Below are 22,916 nucleotides of genomic sequence, written 5' to 3' on the forward strand. Positions count from 1 at the left end.
CATATGATGCAGCCGTTCAGCCATCTCAATGCAGCATTCACCCATGACTGACCAGGGGGTTCAGGTGCATGTGAACTGGGTGCCTCAAGGTGGCATTGGTGCCTGGTGTTGTTTCATGCATAGGTCTACCACCTGACCTCACATTTCATATGTGCCTTTTAATTCATGCTGGACTTCCAGTTTGCAACTCTACATGCCACTCACCTTTCTAGACTGTAGCAGGTCATTTAATCTCTTTCTGCACTGGATCTAGGTTCTTGCAATAACCCCTCGGCGTGATTACGATGTCTGTCACCTCCAGCAATGCCTTCTTGGTGACGCTTGCAGGCCTTCTCCTCCCGCCTACAGGAACCAGGACATCTTTCCTTTCTCTGACTATTTCCAGGTAGGTGTCGCTGAATCGTGTGGCGAACCTTTATCGTGCTGAAGCTGTTCCTCTTTTGCCTCCATATCCGTAGACCCCTTCCTTTCTGCCTGTGTCTTCAGCCTGCCTTACTGCTCCATATGTGCCTTTAAAAATGGTGCCTGCGAGCAAGCTGCTAACATTATGACCCACCTGCTACCACTAATTGGCTGGTTTCCCCACCTGTCAGTCCTTAATTGGCTTTTGATGGTACACTCGCGGAGGAAGTTCTGTTGCCTGCTCTTGCACACTGCCGACCTGCATTTTCGGGTCATCTGCCCGATCAGTAAAATTCAGGCCACTGTTCTAAAAAATCAAGGAATCAAGAATAATTCTGGTTGCAGCTGAAGGGCTGCAACAGTCTTAGATTAACTGAGCTATGGAAGCGGAAAACAAAATCAGCTAATCCACTCATTCTTAATTGCTATCCAATGACCCCAGCTAGTATGTATCCTTGCATGAATTCTGGCTGAGGACAGGATCATGCTCAGCTGTGATATCCCTTCTACCTCAGCTTATTCTGAAGAAAGGTATCAGAGGATTACTCACACCCCTAAACCATACTACAACTTGCTTCACTGCCTTCTGAGAATAGAGATAAAGTGGAATAACTGTTTGGGGGGTGGGGTTGGTAATCATAATTAAATTTTACATCTTTTAAGCTTTAGACCATTTCTTCTTTTTGATATTTATTTCAATGATGAAAACTGATCACATTAATGGCCGAAAGGTGCTTATGAACCCTCAACATGCACTAGGAAATTGAATTAACACACAGGCAGCTAACATGATAAGGCTGATGAAATACCATGGGTTAATCATCAGCAGTACCAAAGTAGTGATCTCACAACTTTGGGGCAGAAACTCCTCCCAGCCAATACCCTCAATAATGTCTTCAACACTGATTAGTTTTATTTTAACTTGAATCAATAGAAGTGTATGAAAAAAGCCTCCAAAATATTAAAATTATTCTTGTAACCTATTTATTTTAAATAGATACTTTTAAAAGTGCCTACGAGCAGCAAATCAAGGTGTTTCAGCTGTGGTTTGTCCCTGTGATGCCACACAAGGTGATATGCAGTCTTGGACATGCCATGAAATGTTTTGAAAGAAAAGCCAAAAGGATTAATTAGAGAACCAAAGAGTGAGACAGCTCTTGTATTAAAGTAAACAATAAAACTTGGCAAATATTTAACACATTTACTCCAGCCTTCCGGCTCTTCATAATGGAACTTTGCTGTAAGGTTACTATTATTTTTCCTTTTTGCTGCTGATAACTGCCAAGACTTACACATGGATAAAAATAATGATCTTGATGAGTGACAGCACTTTTTTATGTCTTCAGTAGAAACAAACTGCAGACAGACTGGAACTCATGTAAGTTGGCATTAAACACCAACAATGTTTTCACAGTACATTTGTTAGCAAATAAAATGTCACATTAACTAGACTGGATTTTATAGACTCCCCTCCCCTCCACACAACGCCCCCCCCCCCCCCATCCACCATAATAAAAGTGTACTATACTATAAGAGTCACTGCAATGTTACATAAACATATCTAAGCCTTTGATGCCAGCAACAATCTACTTTCTCCACAATCAAACAATAAAAAGTGGTTTATGTCATAGAACTGTAAAAAAAAGGCTCCAAGGAGACTGAGTAGTACAGCTGGTTAGAACACTATACTGTGCCCTTGTACCTTTGTTTCAATATCACTTAGATCAACAGCACATTTTAATCACTGGACAATTCGGTATGCTGTGAATCAAGTGCAATGATCTCTGTGCTCAATTCTCACTCCAAAGCAGTAAGGCTTGGTGCCAGGAACCTCACCTCAAAAAATGTGTCCACTAATGCATTAACAAGTATTCAAGCCTAGCTGGCTAACTCTTTTGCTACTAAGCACATATGCTCACTGTAAACTTACTTGCATTCAAACTCTCTCTGTTTGGATCCATCTGTGCAGGTGTAGAGTTTACCCTTTAAATAAAAAAAAATAAAAATACGAATATAGAATAAGAGGAACAGAATTTTTACTGCACATTATTTCCAACAGAGTAATTAAATAGATATTTTTATTGCATAATTTAATAACAAGTACCTTAATGAATAAATGTACTAGTCACAAGTTAGCTACTGGTATCTAACAAAATCTGGCTGCATGGACCTCAGGCTCCCCACCTTTTACTTTGATTTCTCAATCAACTCACACTCTGATCTCTCTCTCTCTCTCTGGCTTTTTACATTATTTTAATGAAGCTCAATGCAAGGTTTCTGGTCTCAAAATTGATTCTAGTAACGTCAGATCTTAAATTTAGCACCCATATTCTTTACAACAGGAGAAGTTGGTGATGCCCAATAGATGTGTTTGCATTCTGGGCGAAGGGGAGGAAAGGCTGGTGCTTGGATTGAGGAACTGTGTTGGTGGGGAAACCTGTGCCTTTGCTGTTGACCTGTGCCTCTTTCCTGGATTGCTGGATTCTGTTCTATTTCACAAGCTTTTCTTGTTTCCATTTGAGACCTGCCACACATACCCTCATACCAACAACTCAGCTAATCGCACATTCCCTGTGTCTGTTAAAAGTCTTTTAATTTCTTTTATTACACTTCTACCTATCATCTCATGTCAATATAACTTCATTCATTAATCATTCCCTGTTTTTCATTTATGCATTTTACAATTCTGTCTACTTCCTCTCCCTCGTATGTGTGCTTTTTCCTCTTCCATCCCTTTGTTCTGTTCCTTTGTAAACGCTGTTCACCTGGAATTCTTTTTCCAGCTCTGATAACATATTATACCTGAAACATTAACATTCCAAAGCCCTGACTGCTCTGCCAACTATTTCCGGTTCTGTCTGTCTGAGTTCCAGATTTCCAGCAGTGGCAGTTTTTTTGCTTATTATTCACAGATGGTGATATTTATCTTGTCACATGAAATATAACACCAGTAGCATTTGTTAAACTTATAGGTTTGCTGTCAAACATTGCTGTCAAAATAATGGCAAAGCTAATAGCTCTCACCATTATTTAAGTGCAAATGCTACAGCAACTTCAGGCGAGGACAGATATGCAAATTAAACATAGAAATCGAGAAGTTGCTGTCAGAGATGTGCTGCTCCATTGTTAACTTTGTGAAAACAGGACCTCACTATCTGGCTTCCCATTCAAATGCATTGAGTGGTGTGAAATTCCTGTACTTGCAGATACGAAGTAAACTCGCCACAGAAAGTTAAGTCGTCATTTCAAGTCGAAGTCCCCTTTCAATAAGGTGATAGCAGTTAATTTCTGTCAGTCAATCTCTGTGTCACTGAAAATTTGCTATTACAAGTGTGGAGGATCATTCCTCCAAGTTTTAATTGCTGTTTAAGGCTCCTTTTAAATAACTTCTTTTACTTTATCTTTTTGCCTTTTCTCTTTCTCTTATTCCAATCATTTTATTCCTCTCTTTCTGTATCTGATTTTACACTGAATTCACCATCCTAACTTACACTTCTCTGTTCAGACCTTGTGCTGTTCATTTCACAATCCTTCAATCTGGTTGGTTAAGGAAATACAGTTCCTTGCCCTGTTCACTCAGATCCCAGATGCCCTATAGAGGGCAGCATTTCCCATCTTACACTTCCAGGAACTTGCCAGGCAAAGTATCATGGAAATTAAATGAGAAAGGGCAAGTCTTATGATGAACTTGTATAAGACACTAGTTTGGCCTCAGCTGGAGTATTACCTCCAGTTCTGGGCACCGCGCTTTAGGAAAGACGTGAGGGCATTGGAGAGAGTACAGAAAAGATTGACGAGAATGGTTCCAGGGATGAGGAACTTCAGTTATGAAGATAGATTGGAGAAGGTGGGACTGTTTTCCTTGGAGAAGAGAAGGCTGAGAGGTGATTTGATAGAGGTATTCAAAATCATGAGGGTTCTGGACAGAGTAGATAGAGAGAAACTGTTCCCACTTGTGAAAGGATCAAGAACGAGAAGGCACAGATTTAAAGTATTTGGTAAGAGAAGCAAAAGTGACATGAGGAAAAGCTTTTTATGCAGCGAGTGGTTAAGGTCTGGAATGCACTGCCTAACAGAGTGGTGGAGGCAGGTTCAATTGAAGCATTCAAAAGGGAATTAGACTGCTACATGAAAAGGAAGAATGTGCAGGGTTATTGGGAGAGGCAGGGGAATGGAACTGAATGAATTGCTCTTTCAGAAAGCCGGTGCGGACACGATGGGCCGTATGGCCTCCTTCTGCACTGTAACAATTCTGTAGCAATTCTATGATTCTCTTCTTTCTCCTTAACTCTTTTTGTTTCTTTCTCTGTTCTCTTCTGCTTGACTCTTTTTTCCCCCCTTTTGGGTGATGTGTTGGATGGCTGGTATGGCATGAAACGAGCCTCTAACACCTGCAGTCTGCAGGTTGGGGTAGAGGTTGTAGGGAAAATGTGGCCCTGAGCAGCTCCTTTTCCATCTCCTTCCCAAGCACCCATGCTTCACCCCAATATCCCACTCCCATTGCATTTCCTACCTCTTCACTATCCCACTACCATTTCCCTTTCCTGTCATCCCCTCATTCTTATCATGGCTCCTGCTTTCTCCCCTTTGAAAAACCCTCTCAACGTCAGTCCTTTCCTTGCTCTAGCTCCACTATCACTCACTCAGCTTATCCTAACCCTTATTCACCTCTCACCCCAATTTCAACTTCCTCCCCTCAAGAGCAGGTAGCAAGACCAGACACCCCCTCACTCACTACGTCCTACCCTTCCTTATCCCCCTTTTGATCGGTCATGCTTTGAACCACCGAGTTGGTTTAGAAGAGATTTTTGGTTTTAATTATCATGCCCCATAGAGTATTGTGCCAGATTTTCACCAATATATCTGGCATTCCACCCAATGATGCTCGACAGAATTTAATACATCATAATTTTATGGATCAGCTCATTTGTATATCCTTTGGGGGTTCTCCAGTGTAAAATGACAGTAATCTGCTTGGACTGCTTGGAAATTAATGCACAGTCTTTAAAAAGCAAGTTTGGTTGAAGATTTTAGCAGTCGGCTGAGGAGCTGCGTTTCAGTTTTTTTTCTTTCATGGGATGTGGGCATCGCTGCCTAGGCCAGCATTTATTGCCCATCCCTAATCGCCTTTGAGAAGGTGGTGGTGAACTGCCTTCTTGAACCGCTGCAGTCCTTGGGGTGTAGGTACACCCACACTGCTGTTAGAAAGGGAGTTCCAGGAGTGTGACTCAGGTGAAGGAATGGTGATATGGTTCCAAGTCAGGGTGGTGTGTGGCTTGGAGGGGAACTTGCAGGTGGTGATGTTCCTATCTGCTGTCCTTGTCCTTCTAGGTGATAGAGGTCATGGTTTTGGAAGGTGCTGTCGATGGAGCCTTGGTGAATTGCTGCAGTGCATGTTGTAGATGGTACACACTGCTGCCACGCTGCGTCGGTGGTGAAGGGAGTGAATGTTGAAGGTGGTGGGTGGGGTGCCAATCAAGCGGGCTGCTTTGTCCTGGATGGTGTTGATGGAGCTGCACCCATCCAGGCAAATGGAGATTATTCCATCACACTCCTGACTTGTGACTTGTAGATTGCAGACAGGCACTGGGGAGTCAGGAGGTGAGTTACTCACCACACAATTCCCAGCCTCTGACCTGCTCTTGTAGCCACAGTATTTATATGGCTACTCCAGTTCAGTTTCTGGTCAATGGTAACCTCCAGGATGTTGATAGTGGGAGATTCAGCAATGGTAATGCCATTGAAGATCAGGGGAGATAGTTAGATTCTCTCTTGTTTGAGATGGTCATTTCCTGGCACTTGTGTGGCATGAATGTTACTTGCCACTTATCAGCCCAAGCCTGGATGTTGTCCAGGTCTTGCTGCATCTGGACATGGGCTGCTTCAGTATCTGAGGAGTTGAGAATGGTACTGAACATTGTGCAACCATCAGCGAACATCCCCACTTCTGACCTTATGATGGAGGGAAGGTCATTGACGAAGCAGCTGAAGATGGTTGGGCCAAGGACTCTACCTTGAGGAACTCCTGCAGTGATGTCCTGGGACTGAGATGATTGACCTCCAACAACCACAACCATCTTCCTTTCTGCTAGGTATGACTCCAACCAGTGGAGAGTTTTCTCCCGATTCCCATTGACTCCAGTTTTGCAAGGGGTCCTTGATGCCATACTCGGTCAAATGTTGCCTTGATGTCGAAGGCAGTCACTCTCACCTCTCCTCTCGGGTTCAGCTCTTTTGTCCATGTTTGGACAAAGGCTGTAATGAGGTCAGGAGCCTAGATTCCCTAGCAGAAGCCAAACTGAGCATCAGTGAGCAGGTTATTGCTGAGCAAGTGCTGCTTGGTTGCACTGTCAATGACCCCTTCCATCACTTTGCTGATGATCGAGGGTAGACTGATAGGGCTGTCATTGGCCAGGTCAGATTTGTCCTGCTTTTTGTGCACAGGACATACCTGGGCAATTTTCCACATTGCCGGGTAGATGCCAGTGTTATAGCTGTACTAGAACAGTTTGGCTAGGAGCGTGGCTGGTTACGGAGCACAAGTCTTCAGTACTATTGCCGGAATGTTGTCAGGGCCCATAGCCTTTGCAGTATCCAGTGCCTTCAGCCGTTTATTGATATCACATAGAATGAATCGGATTGGCTGAAGACTGGCATCTGTGATGCTGGGGACCTCAGGAGGAGGCCAAGAGGTATCATCCACTCGACACTTATGGCTGAAGATGGATAAAATGCTTCAGCCTTGTCTTTTGCGCTGATGTGCTGGGCTCCCCCATCATTGAAGATGGGGATAGTTGTGGAGCCTCCTCCTCCTGTTAGTTGTTTAATTGTCCACCACCATTCATGACTGGATGTGGCAGGACTGCAGAGCTTCGATCCTATCTGTTGGTTGTGGGATCGCTTTGCTGTCTATCGCATGCTGCTTCCGCTGTTTGACATGCAAGCATTCCTGTGTTGTAGCTTCACCAGGCTGACACCTCATTTTTAGGTACGACCTCCTGCATTCTTCATTGAACCAGGGTTGGTCCCCCAGCTTGATGGTAATGGTAGATTGGGGGATGTGCTAGGCCATGAGGTTACAGATTGTAGTTGAATATAATTCTGCTGCTGCTGATGGCCCACAGCACCTCATGGATGCCCAGTTTTGAGTTGCTAAATTTATTTGAAATCTATCCCATTTAGCACGGTGGTAGTGCCACACAACATGATGGTGGGTACCATAATTGTGAAGACGGGACTTTGTTTCCCCAAGGACTGTGCGGTGGTCACTTACCAATACTGCCATGAACAGATGCATTTGTGACAGGTAGATTGGTGAGGACGAGTTCAAGTAGGTTTTTCCTCTTGTTGATTCCCTTATCATCTGCTGCAGACTCAGTCTAGCAGCTATGTCCTCAGTAGTGATGCTACCAAGCCACTCTTGGTGATGGACATTGAAATCCCCCACCCAGAGTCCATTTTGTGCCCTTGCTAACCCTAGTGCTTCTTCCAATCAGTGTTCAACATGGAGAAGCACTGATGCATCAGGCGAGAGGCGAAGGGTGGGGTGTTAGGTGGTAATCAGCAGGAGGTTTCCTTGCCCATGTTTGACCTAATGCCATGAGACTTCATGGGGTCCGGAGTCAATGTTGAGGACTCCCAAGGCAACTCCCTCCTGACTGTGTCCCACTGTGGGTCAGTCCTGCCGGTGGGACTGGCACATACCCAGAGATGGTCTTGATGGTGTCAGGGACATTGTCTGTAAGGTATGATTCCATGAGTATAAATATGTCAGGCTGTTGCTTGACTAGTCTGTGGGACAGCTCTCCCAATTTTGGCCCAAGCCCCCAGATGTTAGTGAGGAGGACTTTGCAGGGTCGAGAGGGCTGGGTTTGCTGTTGTCGTTTCCAGTGCCTAGGTCAATGCCAGGTGTTCTGTCTGGTTTCATTCCTTTTCTTAGACTTTGTAGCGGTTTGATACAACTGTTTTTTTTAAGAGTCAACCACATTGCTGTGGGTCTGGAGTCACATATAGGCCAGAGGTTTCCTTCCCTCAAGGACATTAATGAAGTAGATGGGTTTTACAACAATGAACAATGGTTTCATGGTCACCATTATACTAGCTTTTAATTTCAGATTTATTAATTGAATTCAAATCACCATCTGCCGTGGTGGGATTCAAACCCATATCCCCAGAGCATTAGCCTAGGCCTCTGGATTACTAGTGCAGTGACATTACCACTACGCCACCGCCTCCCCAACATGTAGCATGGTCTTTGGACTCAATTCACTGTCAGGTAGCTGCACTGCACAGTTGTGTTTTTGTCCCATTTTTCAAAGATGTCTTGGCATTGCAGAATCTGGCACAGACAGCTGAGAAGGAAGAAAGGTATTGCAAGGAGGAACAGAGGAAGAGCTCCCAATGTCAGGGAGATTGAGCTCCAATCCCTCTCCAAGTAAGGAGAATGAACAAAGGAGACAGAGACTGCTGGGTCTCCATTCGAATTAGCTCAAAGTTCTGTCTCATGCCTAGTGGAGGGAGATAGCGCTGGCACTGTGCCAACTTTCTCACCCCAAGAACTGAAAAACAGTGCTGTTAGATGTTCAATAACATGACCAGGACAGGCAAGCTAAAACACTTAACATTCTCCTTTTGCTTTCTTGAACACCCTGGTCACCAGCACACTCTTCACCCTCTAAAATAAACAACTATACAATTAACCCTCTACACTTTACTTTGTTAAAGGGGACACAATCAAGGGATCTTACAGTATGTGTAATATGTTACCAACAGCACTTACTTAAATGCAGAACATTAAAACCCCTTTGAATCCTTTAACACTGTGATACCAACATATTTCTTACACTAACTGTTCAATACCTTGGGGGGAACAGTCTCAATTGCAAGTCTTCACCAAACCCACTCAATCTTGTTTCAGGAGGAGCTTGTGCACAATGTTCCAATGCAGGCAATCTCTGACATTAAGAAGCAGACCCCCTACAAGGAGCAGGCCATGCAGATGTTGGAATGACACTGCGCTGTAGCCGTGGGAGATCGTGATGCCAGGAGCATGGTGCTAAGATCAGTTTAATAGCTGCACACACATAGTCGCTATAGCATCCTTGTGAAGCTCCACAATGCCACAACTTCCATCCCCTTCTCTGTTTTCATAATCCCAAAAGTATAACACAAATTCTTAGCCTGTACCCTCCTGTCAAGCATTTGCAACAGGAGGGTGGAGGATGAGGAGTAGGAGGAAGATGATGATGACAATAATCTTGCTGATGATAATGAGGAGGGGGAAAGAAGGCACTATGAAGACTATAAAGATAACAAAGCTGAGGAGCTAGATGATGAAATGGTGATGCCCATCCATAAGCTCCTGGTCCAACATCCATGAGCTCCTGGACCACAAACCTTGATCTCACCTCATAATTACTTGTTTTTTCACTCCTACAAGCCAGCTAAGAAACTTTCAGTGTATCTCAGAGGATTGGTACCAGGTGATTCACAGAGCATGAGGAAAGCAGAAAATTGAGGAGAGGGAGAGGATATAGCACTTTACCACTGGGTGCTGAGGAGAAGGCTACCCATGGTTTCAGAGTTGTGGCAATGAAAACTCTTGGGTACTCCCCTGAAAATAAAAGTGCCTGAGGAACAGCACACCTACATGAAGGCTCTGTGGTCCGTTTCCAAGATTGTACAGCAACCTATTAGTGTGGCTTTTGAATCTACAGCTCTGATTTGCGGCAATCCATTTCTTTAATGCAGACAATCAATGAAAAAGAAAACTGGGTGATTTCTATAATGAGCAGCCAATTTACAACCCCAATTTTACATCTGGACAGCAAGTTGAAAACAAACCTCAATATTTCAGCTCAATGCACTTTAAGTTTATAGAACACAAAATAAAAGCTCAAAACGTCTAATAGTACAACTATTTTATTTCAATCTTTCTCATGCGCACACATACTTTTAAAAGAAATACTAAATGTACATTTTCCTCAGTAAATTAAAAAATATGGTTTCTTAATCTTCAAATAATTTTGAAAAACAACTGAGCAGTAACTGCTAGAAGCTGAAGGACAATATTCCATCAGTACAACTACCTGAATGATACAGATGCATCCTGGTAAATTAGGTACTGAACACGACACAATTCAAATTGAACTCTCAGCATCACAATTCTGGGTAAATACATCAAATAAAGGCCAAAGACTTTGTGAGAAATTTAGAACTTAAAGTAGAAACAGAGCCCTGGTTAGACCACTCCTGCAGTATGGTGTTCAATTCTGGGTACCACACTTAGGAAGGATATAATGGCCTTGGAGGGAGTGCAGCATAGACTTACTAAAATCATATCTGGACTCTAAAGGTTACATTATGAGGAGACATTGCACAAACTAGGGTTGTATTCCCTGGAATTTTGAAGATTAAGAGGTGATCTAATATAAGTTTTCAAGACATTAATGGAAACTGATAGGGTAGAAAGAGAGAAACTTTTCTTGCTCATTGGGGAGACTCGGATGAGGGGATGTCGCCTAAAAATTAGATTCAGGCCAGGAGCATAATTAGGAAACACATCTACACGTGGTAGAAGTTTGGAACTCTCTTTCGGAAATGGCTGTTGATGCTAGGTCAATTGGAAATTTAAAATCTGAGATTGATAGATTTTTGTTATTCAAAGGTATTAAGGGATAGAGGTTAAAGCAGGCACATGGTGTTAGGTCACAAAGCAGACATGATCTCACTGAATGGCTGAACAGGCTCTTATCTTCTTACTGAAGGCATTCAAAGATGCAAAAGATAATGGATACATTTAATCATGTTATTGTGAAATAATTTTTTTGATTTTTAAATTTTGTTGAAATTGTTATTTTGGACATTAGAAATTTTTCTTACTAATGAAAAGAAATTGGTGGATTAGCATTTTACAGACAGCATTTTTAACAGTTTTGGGGAAAAGATGTTCAAGTTTGTGCCAATACAGAATGCCAGGTTTACAAAGGCAGTGAGCATTATAAATCTGGGCATAGTAACTTATAATGGAAAAAAGTTGATATAAATATGTGATAAAAATAATGACAAGAGGAAATAAGGTTTAGTAGACAAGATGTTCATGCAGATGTAAAATTAATAAAATATATATTTTTTGCATTTTTCTCCATGCAAGTAAAAATCTATTGATACTACTTTGTAATGTCGTATTTATGCATGTTGGCAAATGGTTTTTCAATATATTTCAGTGTGTCCTCTCAATTGGTACCATTATTTAAGAAATGTAACATGCTAAATAAGTGACACAGTGGCTGGAATCTTCCGGACTTCTAAAATTCATGGGCATAGGACCATTTCCAGGTCCCGACCCTGCCTGTGCCAGTGGTCCAACCACCTGTGTGATCCTGCGGGAGACAGCCAATTTTCAGGCTGCCTGCACGATTGCCATCCAATTAGGGACAATGTGCAGCACACTGACATGGGAGGGTCAATAAGAGAGCCCAATGGGAGAGGGGAGTGCTGCTTAGGCAGAGATAGACTTGGGGAGTGCCTCAAAAAAGTGTTCATGAAAGGGTGCGGATGGCATGTTTAAAAAGATGCTCCAAAACCGTCAGGGCTATCACGGTAGGGGAGAGCACCTCAACATGAATGCATTTGGCTGCGGATGTACCGCTTTCAGCCTTTGGGATCACTGAAACCGGCATGTGCATCAGCCTATGATTGCCCTCTGACCTCCCTCCGTGAACTCGCCTTCAAAGTGCTTCCAAGCTCCAGGCACCGCGGAGTGGCCTCCTGTGGCGCCAGCTAACTTGCCTCCCTCTCCAAATATTGCCACAGATTGAGGTCTTAAGTGTCTTGATTGCCTGCTTGCATATGGCAAGCAGGTTGCCAATTCCAGTGACAGCCTGCCCCTGGGAAACTCGCCCGGAGGTAGGAACACATTGGACAGCCATCTTTCTGCTACTTTCCTGGCACCTGCACCTCCAAAGTTGCCTCCAAGAGGCCAAGAAAATTTCCCTCAGTGTATTTGAGTTCCATAAAGCAACAAATAGCATGGTGAGGCATACATATCCATTGTGCTAAGGTGTTAGATGCCTCCATCTACTATGAGGAATGGAAAAACAGAAATCCCTGTTAAAATTATGTGGTATTTGGGCATTAGTAAGGGCAGCAAGAAGAGGCAGCTAGTCAGGTTGCCTACTAGACCTTTTCTCAAATTTTAGAGATCAGAGCTTTGCAACTGTGCACTTCAACTTATTATGGTGAGCCGTATTAAAATTTATATTGTAACTTTAAAGTGTCGGATTTGCACAGTTGCAGTTATACTGCACACAGGTGTGAAGCCTCTTCAGAGTGATCTCATAACCAATATCAAACAAGAAACTGGGACTCTTATATTGACATTGATCTTGTTAGACCAACACCAAACATACATATAAATAGGGCAAGAAGGATGCATCTTCAAGCCAGTCTCTTGTACATTGTGTTCTGTTGGTTCAGAGAGACATAGGGCTGGATTTTATGGGCCCCATGAGGCGGGGTTGGAGGCAAAGGAGGCCCATTGAATCACGACGGGTGGCAGAGGGTCTGTCGCCGCCACATCACCAAGCACTTTTGCCGGGGTCAGGATAGGCCAACGATGGCCTACCTGCTTAGAGGCCAATTGCGGCCCTTATGTGGTCTATTAACATTCACTTAAGGGCCTCTTCCTGCTGCTGCTGGGATCAAACCAGCGACGGGGGGGCTGCCTCCGCCATGTGGGGAGGATGCCTTGTAAAATGAGGCTCCCTTCCTGTGGGCTTGGGGGGAATCTGTGGCCCATGGAGGACCACCGCCGGCAAAACCTGCAGCTCCATGGCCCCCTCTTCCCCTGGACTTCACGCACACCCTCCCCTCGCAGGGGCTTCTGGACCGTCCCCAGTGACCCTGCCTTACTTATCTGAGGTCCAGAGTTCCAGCGCTGGGCCTGGGTCCAAGGCCTCTGCAGTACCGGATCGCTTGGGGGGGACATGAAAAGGCCGAGGCAGGGTACCCCCCACCTTTTCGGTCTGGTGCCGGGAGCCCCACCTCCTCCACAAAATCCAGCCCATACAGATCACCCTCCTACCATGTGTGGGGCAGGGACTGGAGAAATCGGATGCAAGGAAAACAAATGGGGAATGGGGTAGGAAGAAACAATTAACTGATTTAATTTACAAAATAAATACAAATTCAATCTTACCTTGAAGAGCTGTACACCGATACAGGCAAACATGAACTGCAGTAACGTGGTCACTATCACAATATTACCAATGGTCCTCAGGGCCACAAACACACACTGAACAACATGCTGAAAAGGTAACAAAAGTGAGTGTTTCATTAATTTCCATAACATAAATGCATTTGCTAAAACCTAAAATAAGAGCTAGCAAGCATTTTTAAAACAAAAACAAGAAATGCTGGATTCACTCAGCAGGTCTGGCAGCATCTGTGGAAAGAGAAGCAGAGTTAACGTTTCGGGTCAGTGACCCTTCTTCGGAACTGACAAATATTAGAAAAGTCACAGATTATAAACAAGTGAGGTGGGGGTTGGGCAAGAGATAACAAAGGAGAAGGTGCAGATTGGACCAGGCCACATAGCTGACCAAAAGGTCACGGAGCAAAGGCAAACAATATGTTAATGGTGTTTTGAAAGACAAAGCATTAGTACAGATTAGGTGTGAATATACTGAATATAGAACATCAGCAAGTGCAACCCTGAAGAAAAACAACCTGAAAAAAACAGTGGGTAAGCAAACTGAACAAACTAAGATGAAATGAAATAAATGCAAAAAATGTAAAAAGGAATGCAAAAAAAAGGAAGAAAAAATAACTAAAAATGACTAAAAATGAAAGTAAAGTGGGGGGCTGTCACGCTCTGAAATTATTGAACTCAATGTTCAGTCCGGCAGGCTGTAGTGTGCCTAATCGGTAGATGAGATGCTGTTCCTCGAGCTTGCGTTGATGTTCACTGGAACACTGCAGCAATCCCAGGACAGAGATGTGAGCATGAGAGCAGGGGGGGGGGGGGAGGGGGGAGTGTTCTCCCTCCTCATGCTCACATCTCTGTCCTGGGATTGCTGCAGTGTTCCAGTGAACATCAACGCAAGCTCGAGGAACAGCATCTCATCTACCGATTAGGCACACTACAGCCTGCCGGACTGAACATTGAGTTCAATAATTTCAGAGCGTGACAGCCCCCCACTTTACTTTCATTTTTAGTCATTTTTAGTTATTTTTTCTTCCTTTTTTTTGCATTCCTTTTTACATTTTTTGCATTTATTTCATTTCATCTTAGTTTGTTCAGTTTGCTTACCCACTGTTTTTTTCAGGTTGTTTTTCTTCAGGGTTGCACTTGCTGATGTTCTATATTCAGTATATTCACACCTAATCTGTACTAATGCTTTGTCTTTCAAAACACCATTAACATATTGTTTGCCTTTGCTCCGTGACCTTTTGGTCAGCTATGTGGCCTGGTCCAATCTGCACCTTCTCCTTTGTTATCTCTTGCCCAACCCCCACCTCACTTGTTTATAATCTGTGACTTTTCTAATATTTGTCAGTTCCGAAGAAGGGTCACTGACCCGAAACGTTAACTCTGCTTCTCTTTCCACAGATGCTGCCAGACCTGCTGAGTGAATCCAGCATTTCTTGTTTTTGTTTCAGATTTCCAGCATCCGCAGTATTTTGCTCTTATTTAAGCATTTTTAAAAGGTAAGTTGAAATGGATTCTGCAGGTCAAAGGATAAACAATTTTTACCACATTGTGAATAAAGTGTAAAATTTTTTTAATATTCATTCATGGGATGTTAGTGTCGCTGGCAAAGCCAGTATTCATTGCCCATACCTAATTGCCCTAGAGAAGGTGGTACTGATCCACCTTCCTGAACCGTGCAGACCACACGGTGGAGGTACACTCACAGTGCTGTTTGGGAGGGAGTTCCAGGATTTTGACCTAGCGACTGTGAATGAACAGCAATATAATTCCAAGTCAGGATGGTGTGTAACTTGGAGGGGAACTTGCAGGTGGTGGTGTTTCCATGCACCTGCTACCTTTGTTCATCCAGATGGTAGAGGTCGCGGGTTTGGAAGGTGCTGTTGAAGGAGCCTTGGCATGTTGCCCAGTCAAAAGATGAAGTGCTGTTCCTCAAGCTTATGTTGAGCTTCATTGGAACACTGCAGGTGTCCAGGGACAGAAATGTCAGATTAGGAGCATGGTTGAGAATTAAAATGACAGATGACTGGAAGTTCGGGGTCATGGTTGCGACTGAACAGAGGTGTTTCATAAAGCAGTCACCCAATCCGTCTTGGTCTCCCCAATGTCAAGGAGCAGCAAATACAGTATACAAAATTGAAAGAAGTACAAGTAACTCACCTGGTAGGACTTTGGCCACGATATGGGGGCAGGAACTGAGGGGAGGGGGCGCGCAACTACACACAGCTGGCCAGCGTGCCAGTTTGCCGGCACCATCCCGCCCCAATCCTGACAAAATCAATGTTGGGTTGCTGCTCCTGACACTGTGCGGGGTTGGGACCTGCATTTGATGCCAATGTCGGGGTCTCAACCCAAAATGGAAAACCATGTCCACTATTTCACCTGGAAGGAATGTTTGAGGCCTTCCCTACTTTTATTCTCCATCCCCCTTGCAATAAATGCCAACATTCCATTTGCCTTCCTAATTACTTGCTGTACCTGCATACTAACTTTTTATGATTCATGTACAAAGACACCCAGATCTCTCTGTACTGCAGCATTCTGCAGTCTCTCTCCACTTAAATAATATTCTGCTTTTCTATTATCAATGAAAAGATCTGGAGAGGGTAAGAGGCCAGAGGGAGGGGTCCAGGTGGAGGGAGAATGCAGGACAAAGGAAAAACGGTCCACTGTGTGGGGAGAAGTCTCTCGGCCAAAGAAGTGGGTGCAGAGGCGAAGACAACTTAAGAACAGTTCAGCGTCATGCTGAGCTCAAAGTTTATTGAGGTTGGGGTGTGAGGGAATGAAGCTCACGCCTTTGCTAAGGACAGATCATTCAGGGTCCAAGAGAGGAAGATCACAGGATATTGTGAATACACGGGAAGGGGTGAGATTGGAAGAATGGATGGGGTCAGAGGGAAGTGAAAGGGAAGAAGGATCCAAAGGGTTGATGGTACCGATGAAGACCCCATGAGGTGTTGGTTCCAGCATATGCAGTATTTTTCTTTTGTATTATATGGCTGGTCCAGTTAAGTTTCTGGTCAATGATAACTGGATGTTGATGATGGGGATTCAGCAATGGTAATGCCAATGAACGTCAATTTTGTTTTCATGAAGAACCATTCGGCATTTTCTGGTTACAGAAGGAAAAGAACCAGGGTGGAGGTTGTGGGTGGTCGTGCGGAACTTTTGTCATAATAACAAGAGTGCTCAATAATGAATTCTAAATTGATTGTTCATGCTTCTGTTTTAGAAAAGAATTCCCAAACATATTTTCCATGAAAACAGTGTCCCTTTAACATTTGTTCATATTTAACACTAATGGTTCATTCAAATTGTCTTTTATATCATAAACTAGGTGAATATCAGACTTAGGATAAGCTTTTAATTTAAGTTGTAAATCATCATAGTGCCACTGACTAATTCATAGCGATCATCTCCCAACGTCAGAAGAGGCGCTCACTTGGCCTGGAATATGCATTATTGATAAGAAAGCACTTGTTTCCATGGTAACTATGATTCAAATGCAGCAGTTGAAAAACTCTGACTGGCTCCATTCCTAGTTTTCAGGAGTATTTTTACCTCACCAGTTTTCCTCCTGCTTTACTGAAGGCACTGACTCCAACTAAGGTATAGGCCGACACCAAGCATCTTCACTTTTTCCTCCAATTCTTTTGCCTTAACTCTCTGAAGGCAGGGTTCATGTTGTAGTATGATTCAACAGCACTCTAGCATCTTGTTCATTCATGTGTGAGACCAGTAATGATTGTCAATGGGATGTGTCATCACAACTAAGCCCAAATATTGCCCTCCCCACTCAGCATGCTCATGCTTACTATTGTAAACTTTCCGGCAGGATATCTAGATGGTAATCAGGAGTAGGAAACTCTGGCTAATTTCCTCTACCTCTACCCTGGCGCAGGGACATTGATGCCAATTGTAGTACTCCAGTTGAGATCAGCAAACTCAGCACAGACCAGCAGTTGAATGTGAGATCTTCTGGTCTGTATGCCTCAGTTGCTGCTTCCATTGGTAATTAATCCACTGAGCAACTGAGGAGCAGGTAATGAATTTAATTGCCAATTGATTAAATCTCATTAATCTGTAAATACTGATATTTATTTGTTTATCATTTTATTGATAGCACTGTAAATATAGAATGGTTTCCAATACTCTACAGGCACATATCTCTGTACTATTGACTTTGTCATATGTGCCAGGACTTTTCAACAAACTCCACACAGTCTTAGAGTTTGGGAGGAAGTCTTGAAGGCACTATCAGAAAGGAAGTAAGTAGCCCCTTGCATTGTTACAGGTTACACTCCTGTTGAATTTGAGGCACTAGGAAACATATTCACACAACTTGGAATTAATTCAATGTTCATTTTATGTGGAGATCAATTACCTTCAATCCCTTTGCTCTATTAATGGCTCTCAAAGGTCTTAATACTCGCAGCACTCTGAGAATCTTTACTACTGCTATTGCACTGGAGCTGCAAACAGAGAAACTGTATTTATCAAGGAGAAAAACACTTCTATTCATTGATACCACTATCAATGGCGGTGGGGGGGGGGGGGGAGTGGGGGAGGTAGGGGAAAGGGTTGTGGGGGGGGAGGTGTTGGTGAGAGGTTTAAACTCCTGGGCCTCATCTGCATAGCTTCAGTTAGGTTCCCACCTGAAACCACCAGAAAGCAGAAGGTGGCACTGGCCAGCGGGCAGGAATGGAATGATGGGCAGCAGGATGTTGTGACTAGGGACCAAAAGAATGGCCCCAGGACCAAAAGAATGGTCCCTGGCAATCAGGCAAGTCAACAAGAAGGGGTTCAGGAAGGTGTCACAATTCTTCTGCTCCTGGTACCACAGTGAAAGGCCCCAACTCCTCTTCCTGCCAGGTTGGTCTAGTGGGAAAACTGTAAAGTCTCTCTACACAGGCCTCTGGTTAAACTAGCAGTTGGATCCCTGTGATGTCATCAGAGAGTGATCTGCATACCTAAAGAAGGACCATGCCAATTCTTGGTGGATATCCTTCCCATCTGCTCAGAAGAGCAGCTTAAAATCATAACCTGCGTGAAGTGAGCAGTACGTTGGTCGCTGCGGCCAATGGGTAATTCTTAACAGCCCGACCAACCTGTTTCTGCCAATAAACAGCCAGTTAAAAACTGCCCCTATAATTTCTGAGAATGCAGTTTCGTTTAATGTTAGCAGATCACTTAACTCAGTAAAACATCAATTTTACCTTCTATTGTCTTGGTTGACAGCAAAGTAATTGATTTGAGAAAGTAGTATGATGGTGTCATAATATCAGCTTCAACACATGCATAGTGCTGCATTAACATTGCAAATGATGCCATTTGGATGTTGTTGCTGCTGAGAACAATTTGGGCTACTGCTTGATTCTGAATTTTGAAAATTGGACTGCTATGTTTGGTTCAGTACTGAATTCAAGGAGTGTGTGGAGAAAATGTCAGTGAAATGATATTATGCCTCAGATAGGAACGTTGGAATAAGAGTAACTAGTCCCTCAAGCCTGTTCTGCCATTTAATAAGGTCGTGTCTGATCTGTGACCTAACTCCATATACCTGCCTTTGTTCCCCCCCGCCCCGCCTATTACTTAATACCTTTGGATAACAGAAATCTATCAGCCCCAGTTTTAAAATTAACAACTGATCTAGTATCAACTGCCATTTGCAGGAAAGAGTTCCAAATTTCTACCACCCTTTGTGTACATGATTGTTTCCTAATTTCACTCCTGATCTAGCTCAAATTTTTAGACTGTGCCTCCTCTATATGTAGAGGAATACAAATCCTATGTAGAGAGGCTTTACAGTTTTCCCACTAGACCAACCTGGAAGAAAAGGAGTTGGAGCCATTCCCTGTGGTGCCAGGAGCAGAAGAACTGCAACGCCTTCCTGAACCACTTCTTGTTGACTTGCCTGATTGCTAGGGACCATTCTTACACTCCCCAACCAGCAGAAATAATGTCTCTCTATCTACTCTATCTATTTCCCCTTAATATTTAGAAAACGTTGAGCAAACTACCCCTTAACCTTCTAAATTCCAGGGAATACAATCCTAGTTTGTGCAATCTTTCCTCTTAATTTAAACTTTGGAGTCCAGGTATTGTTCTGGTAAACTTACACGACACTCACTCCAAGGCCAATATATCCTTCCTAAGGTGTGGTGCCCAGTACTCCAGATGTGGTCTAACAAGATGTATAGCTGAAAAATGACTCTTACACCCTTGTATTGTATTCCTCTATATATAGAGGCCACCATTCCATTCACCTTTTTGATTATTTTCTGTACTTGTTTCTGACAATTTAATGATCTATGTACCTGGACCCCAAATTTCTTTGGACCTCCACTGTTTCTAGCTGTTGCCCATTTAGAAAGTACCCTATTCCTTCCTTTTTAGGTCCAAAATAAATGACTTCACATTTGCCTCCATTGACATCCATTTGCCACAGTTTTGCCTATTCACCGAATCTATCAATATCTCTCTAATTTTACGTTTCCATTCACACTGCTTACAATGCAGCCTACTTTTGTGTCATTGGCAAATTTGCATATGTGGCTTTCTGTCTCACTATCTGTGCCATTAATAAATATGATGAATAGTTGAGGCCCCAACACAGATCCTTGTGGGTCATCATTGGTCACATCCTGACCATTATCCCTACTCTATGTCTCCTGCTGCTCAGCCAATTTCCTCACCAGGTCAATAATTTGCCTTCAATTCCACAGACTTCAACTTTAGCTAACAGTCTCTTATGAGGGACTTTATCAAATGCATTCTGGAGGTCCACATAAATAACATCCATAGGCATTGCGCTATCTACTAATTTAGCCATCGCTTCAAAAAATTCAATCAGGCTCAACAGGTATGACCTACCCTTTATAAATCCATGATTATAAATCTAATTAAAAAAAAATACACATAGAACAGAATAGAATCATAGATCAGCTAAAATTTTTCAAGGTGTTCATTCACCCTCTCCTTAATTATAAACTCTAGTAATTACCCAACAACAGATGTCATGCTAACTGATGTATAATTCCTTGGTTTTCATCTCTCATCTTTCTTAAATAGCAGCACCTTTGGCATGCCTAGTAAATATCTAATAGCAGAATATTAATATTAGTTGATCTGTATTTTCAATATTTTGACATAGCTGAGGATCTAGACACCATTGATCCTTTGTGTAACATCTAATTTTAATGCCAACCAACTCATGAATATTTGAATATAGGAATAGAAAGTTTGGCCTGATTTTAACATTGATAAATAAAAATACTTGTAAGATGAAAAGTAGAAAATTGAAAATACATTATTAAAGCAGATCAACTTCACACTTTCAAATTTGTAACCAGTACAATGGAAAGGTTAAGATCTTTTAATACGACTCAGTTGCACATTTGAATCTTTGGATTCTTTTCAGAAAAGGTTTTAACTGAATGTTTGAGTACAATCCTTGCCAATCCTCCCAAAAACAAATTCAATTACAATTTAGTTGTTTTAAAAAGAGGAGTGTATGGCATTTCACCCATGACTTTACTGAGGTATTATGAGGCTGCTTTGATTTTGTTTCATTTTCTTTTTCTGAATGATTGTTTTGAAATGCAGTCTAAACCATTACACAATAGTGGCAGGGGGTTGCGGGGGCATCACGGATTTACAACCAACTCAACAGTTTGATATTTCTCAACCCAATTTTTCCAGTAAATTACGTTGGCATAGCATGAGAATTTTAAAAAGTAAAAAAAAGCAAATTTATAACTCACTCCATTCCAAAAGAGATGAGAGAGACGCTAACCACAACCAGGTCAAGTATGTTGAAGTAGTTCCTGCAGAAGGAGCCCTTATGAATGAAAGCCCCATAGGCGGTCATCTGTCCAAAAGGGACACAAAGATGTGACTACAAAGATACTTTTCAAATCAAACAGTAATTAAAACAAAGTCTTTGAACATTGTGAAAACAGTTTCATGTTTATATACTTAACTATATATATTTAAAGAGATTATGAACTCAAGGGTTACCACCACCCCCTAAAATTGATGCATGGGGATTTTCCCTTCATTTATTAAAATAATGGAATGGCATTAATTTGACCAGAAAATGCCATCAAAGAAATTGTCAAGACAATGATTTTTACATAAATCACTGGTTTTCCCATGTCTATGCACTTTTACTCCAATGTTACTTCTGTGCTTGCTTGATGTATCTGGTACTGCATGGCATATTGTAACTATTTACACCACTGCCTGCCTTTTCATTTTCACCAAAGTTTTTTTTTGCCTTTTAGGACTGATAGGCTGAGAAATTGGTTTAACTTCAGAAACTGCACAAAGCGGGAAGCCACTTGGAACTTGCGTCTGAAGATGTCGGCCTGAGACCACTCATATATATAAAACTGGCAAGCCACAGATGCCAATTGGGCATCTTGATGCAGCTTGCCGGTCGATGCCCTCAAAAATTCAGCTGGCTCCAACTGAGCATTGATACAAGAGCTTCCTTATGCTAAACTATAAATTATTTTTTAAAATTGCTTAAAGAAATAGTTAAGGACCATTAGTCTGCATAAAAATGAGTTTCTGGAAACTATTTGTCTTTTGAGGATTAAAAGCCCGAAGAACATTTTGCTTTGATGATGTTGTTTGCACTTAACATGATATTGCATTTCAACATGATAATCCCATTTTATTGTGTCATTGTATACACATGCCAAATTTGCCAAACCTTTTTCAACAGAAATTCCTTCTTAACATGAGGTAATTTGTACTTTATTGCTTTTTATGCCATACTAGGGAGGAGCAGTTACTGAAAGCCAGGACTAAGTACAGAAATAGCAGATTTCAGTGCCCCAGTCCTGAAATGAAGACAGTAGTTCTGGACTTGGAGCTAATGGCTGCTTATTTGGGTTGAAAAAGTTCTTTTAACTGGAATGAGGGGGGTGGGGGTGCTGCTGGTCAGAGGAGATAGCGAGAAAAGGCAAGGAAGTGGGACTAACTGAGTCTTAGAGAGCTGGCACGGACACAATAGGCCAAATAGCATCCTTCTGTGCTGTAACCGTTCTATAATTGTATGTGTATTTTTAAAAGTTAGATTTTGAGGCGGATGATTCTCCATGAATATGAACAGAGCAATTTAGGAGTCCAGTTACATTAATCATTAAAATCTAGTTTGCAAGTGCAAAAAGTGATCAAAATAGCTGACATGATGCTGCATTTCATCACAAGAAATATGAATGCAGAGAAGTACTACTGCAGTTATAAAGGTTGCATTTATTACTCATCCTTAGGTGCTTTGAGAAGGTGGTGGTGG

At 42.5% G+C, this 22,916-nt stretch overlaps 1 protein-coding gene across 5 annotated transcripts in view; it reads right to left on the reverse strand.

Moving 5' to 3' along the window:
• cacna1c (calcium channel, voltage-dependent, L type, alpha 1C subunit) overlaps positions 1-22,916 on the reverse strand; it is a 1,113,964-nt gene that overhangs the window by 290,376 nt on the left and 800,672 nt on the right. For all 5 annotated transcript variants that reach the window (XM_068050762.1, XM_068050758.1, XM_068050759.1 and 2 more), the window contains 4 exons: positions 21,376-21,482; positions 17,997-18,084; positions 13,601-13,708; positions 2,333-2,385 (listed from right to left, as the gene is read on the reverse strand). In XM_068050762.1, coding sequence (XP_067906863.1) covers positions 2,333-2,385; positions 13,601-13,708; positions 17,997-18,084; positions 21,376-21,482 — 356 coding nt within the window. The remainder of the gene's footprint in view (positions 1-2,332; positions 2,386-13,600; positions 13,709-17,996; positions 18,085-21,375; positions 21,483-22,916) is intronic.

Source organism: Heterodontus francisci, chromosome 18, assembly GCF_036365525.1.
Source record: "Heterodontus francisci isolate sHetFra1 chromosome 18, sHetFra1.hap1, whole genome shotgun sequence".
In the NCBI taxonomy this organism is placed as follows: domain Eukaryota; kingdom Metazoa; phylum Chordata; class Chondrichthyes; order Heterodontiformes; family Heterodontidae; genus Heterodontus; species Heterodontus francisci.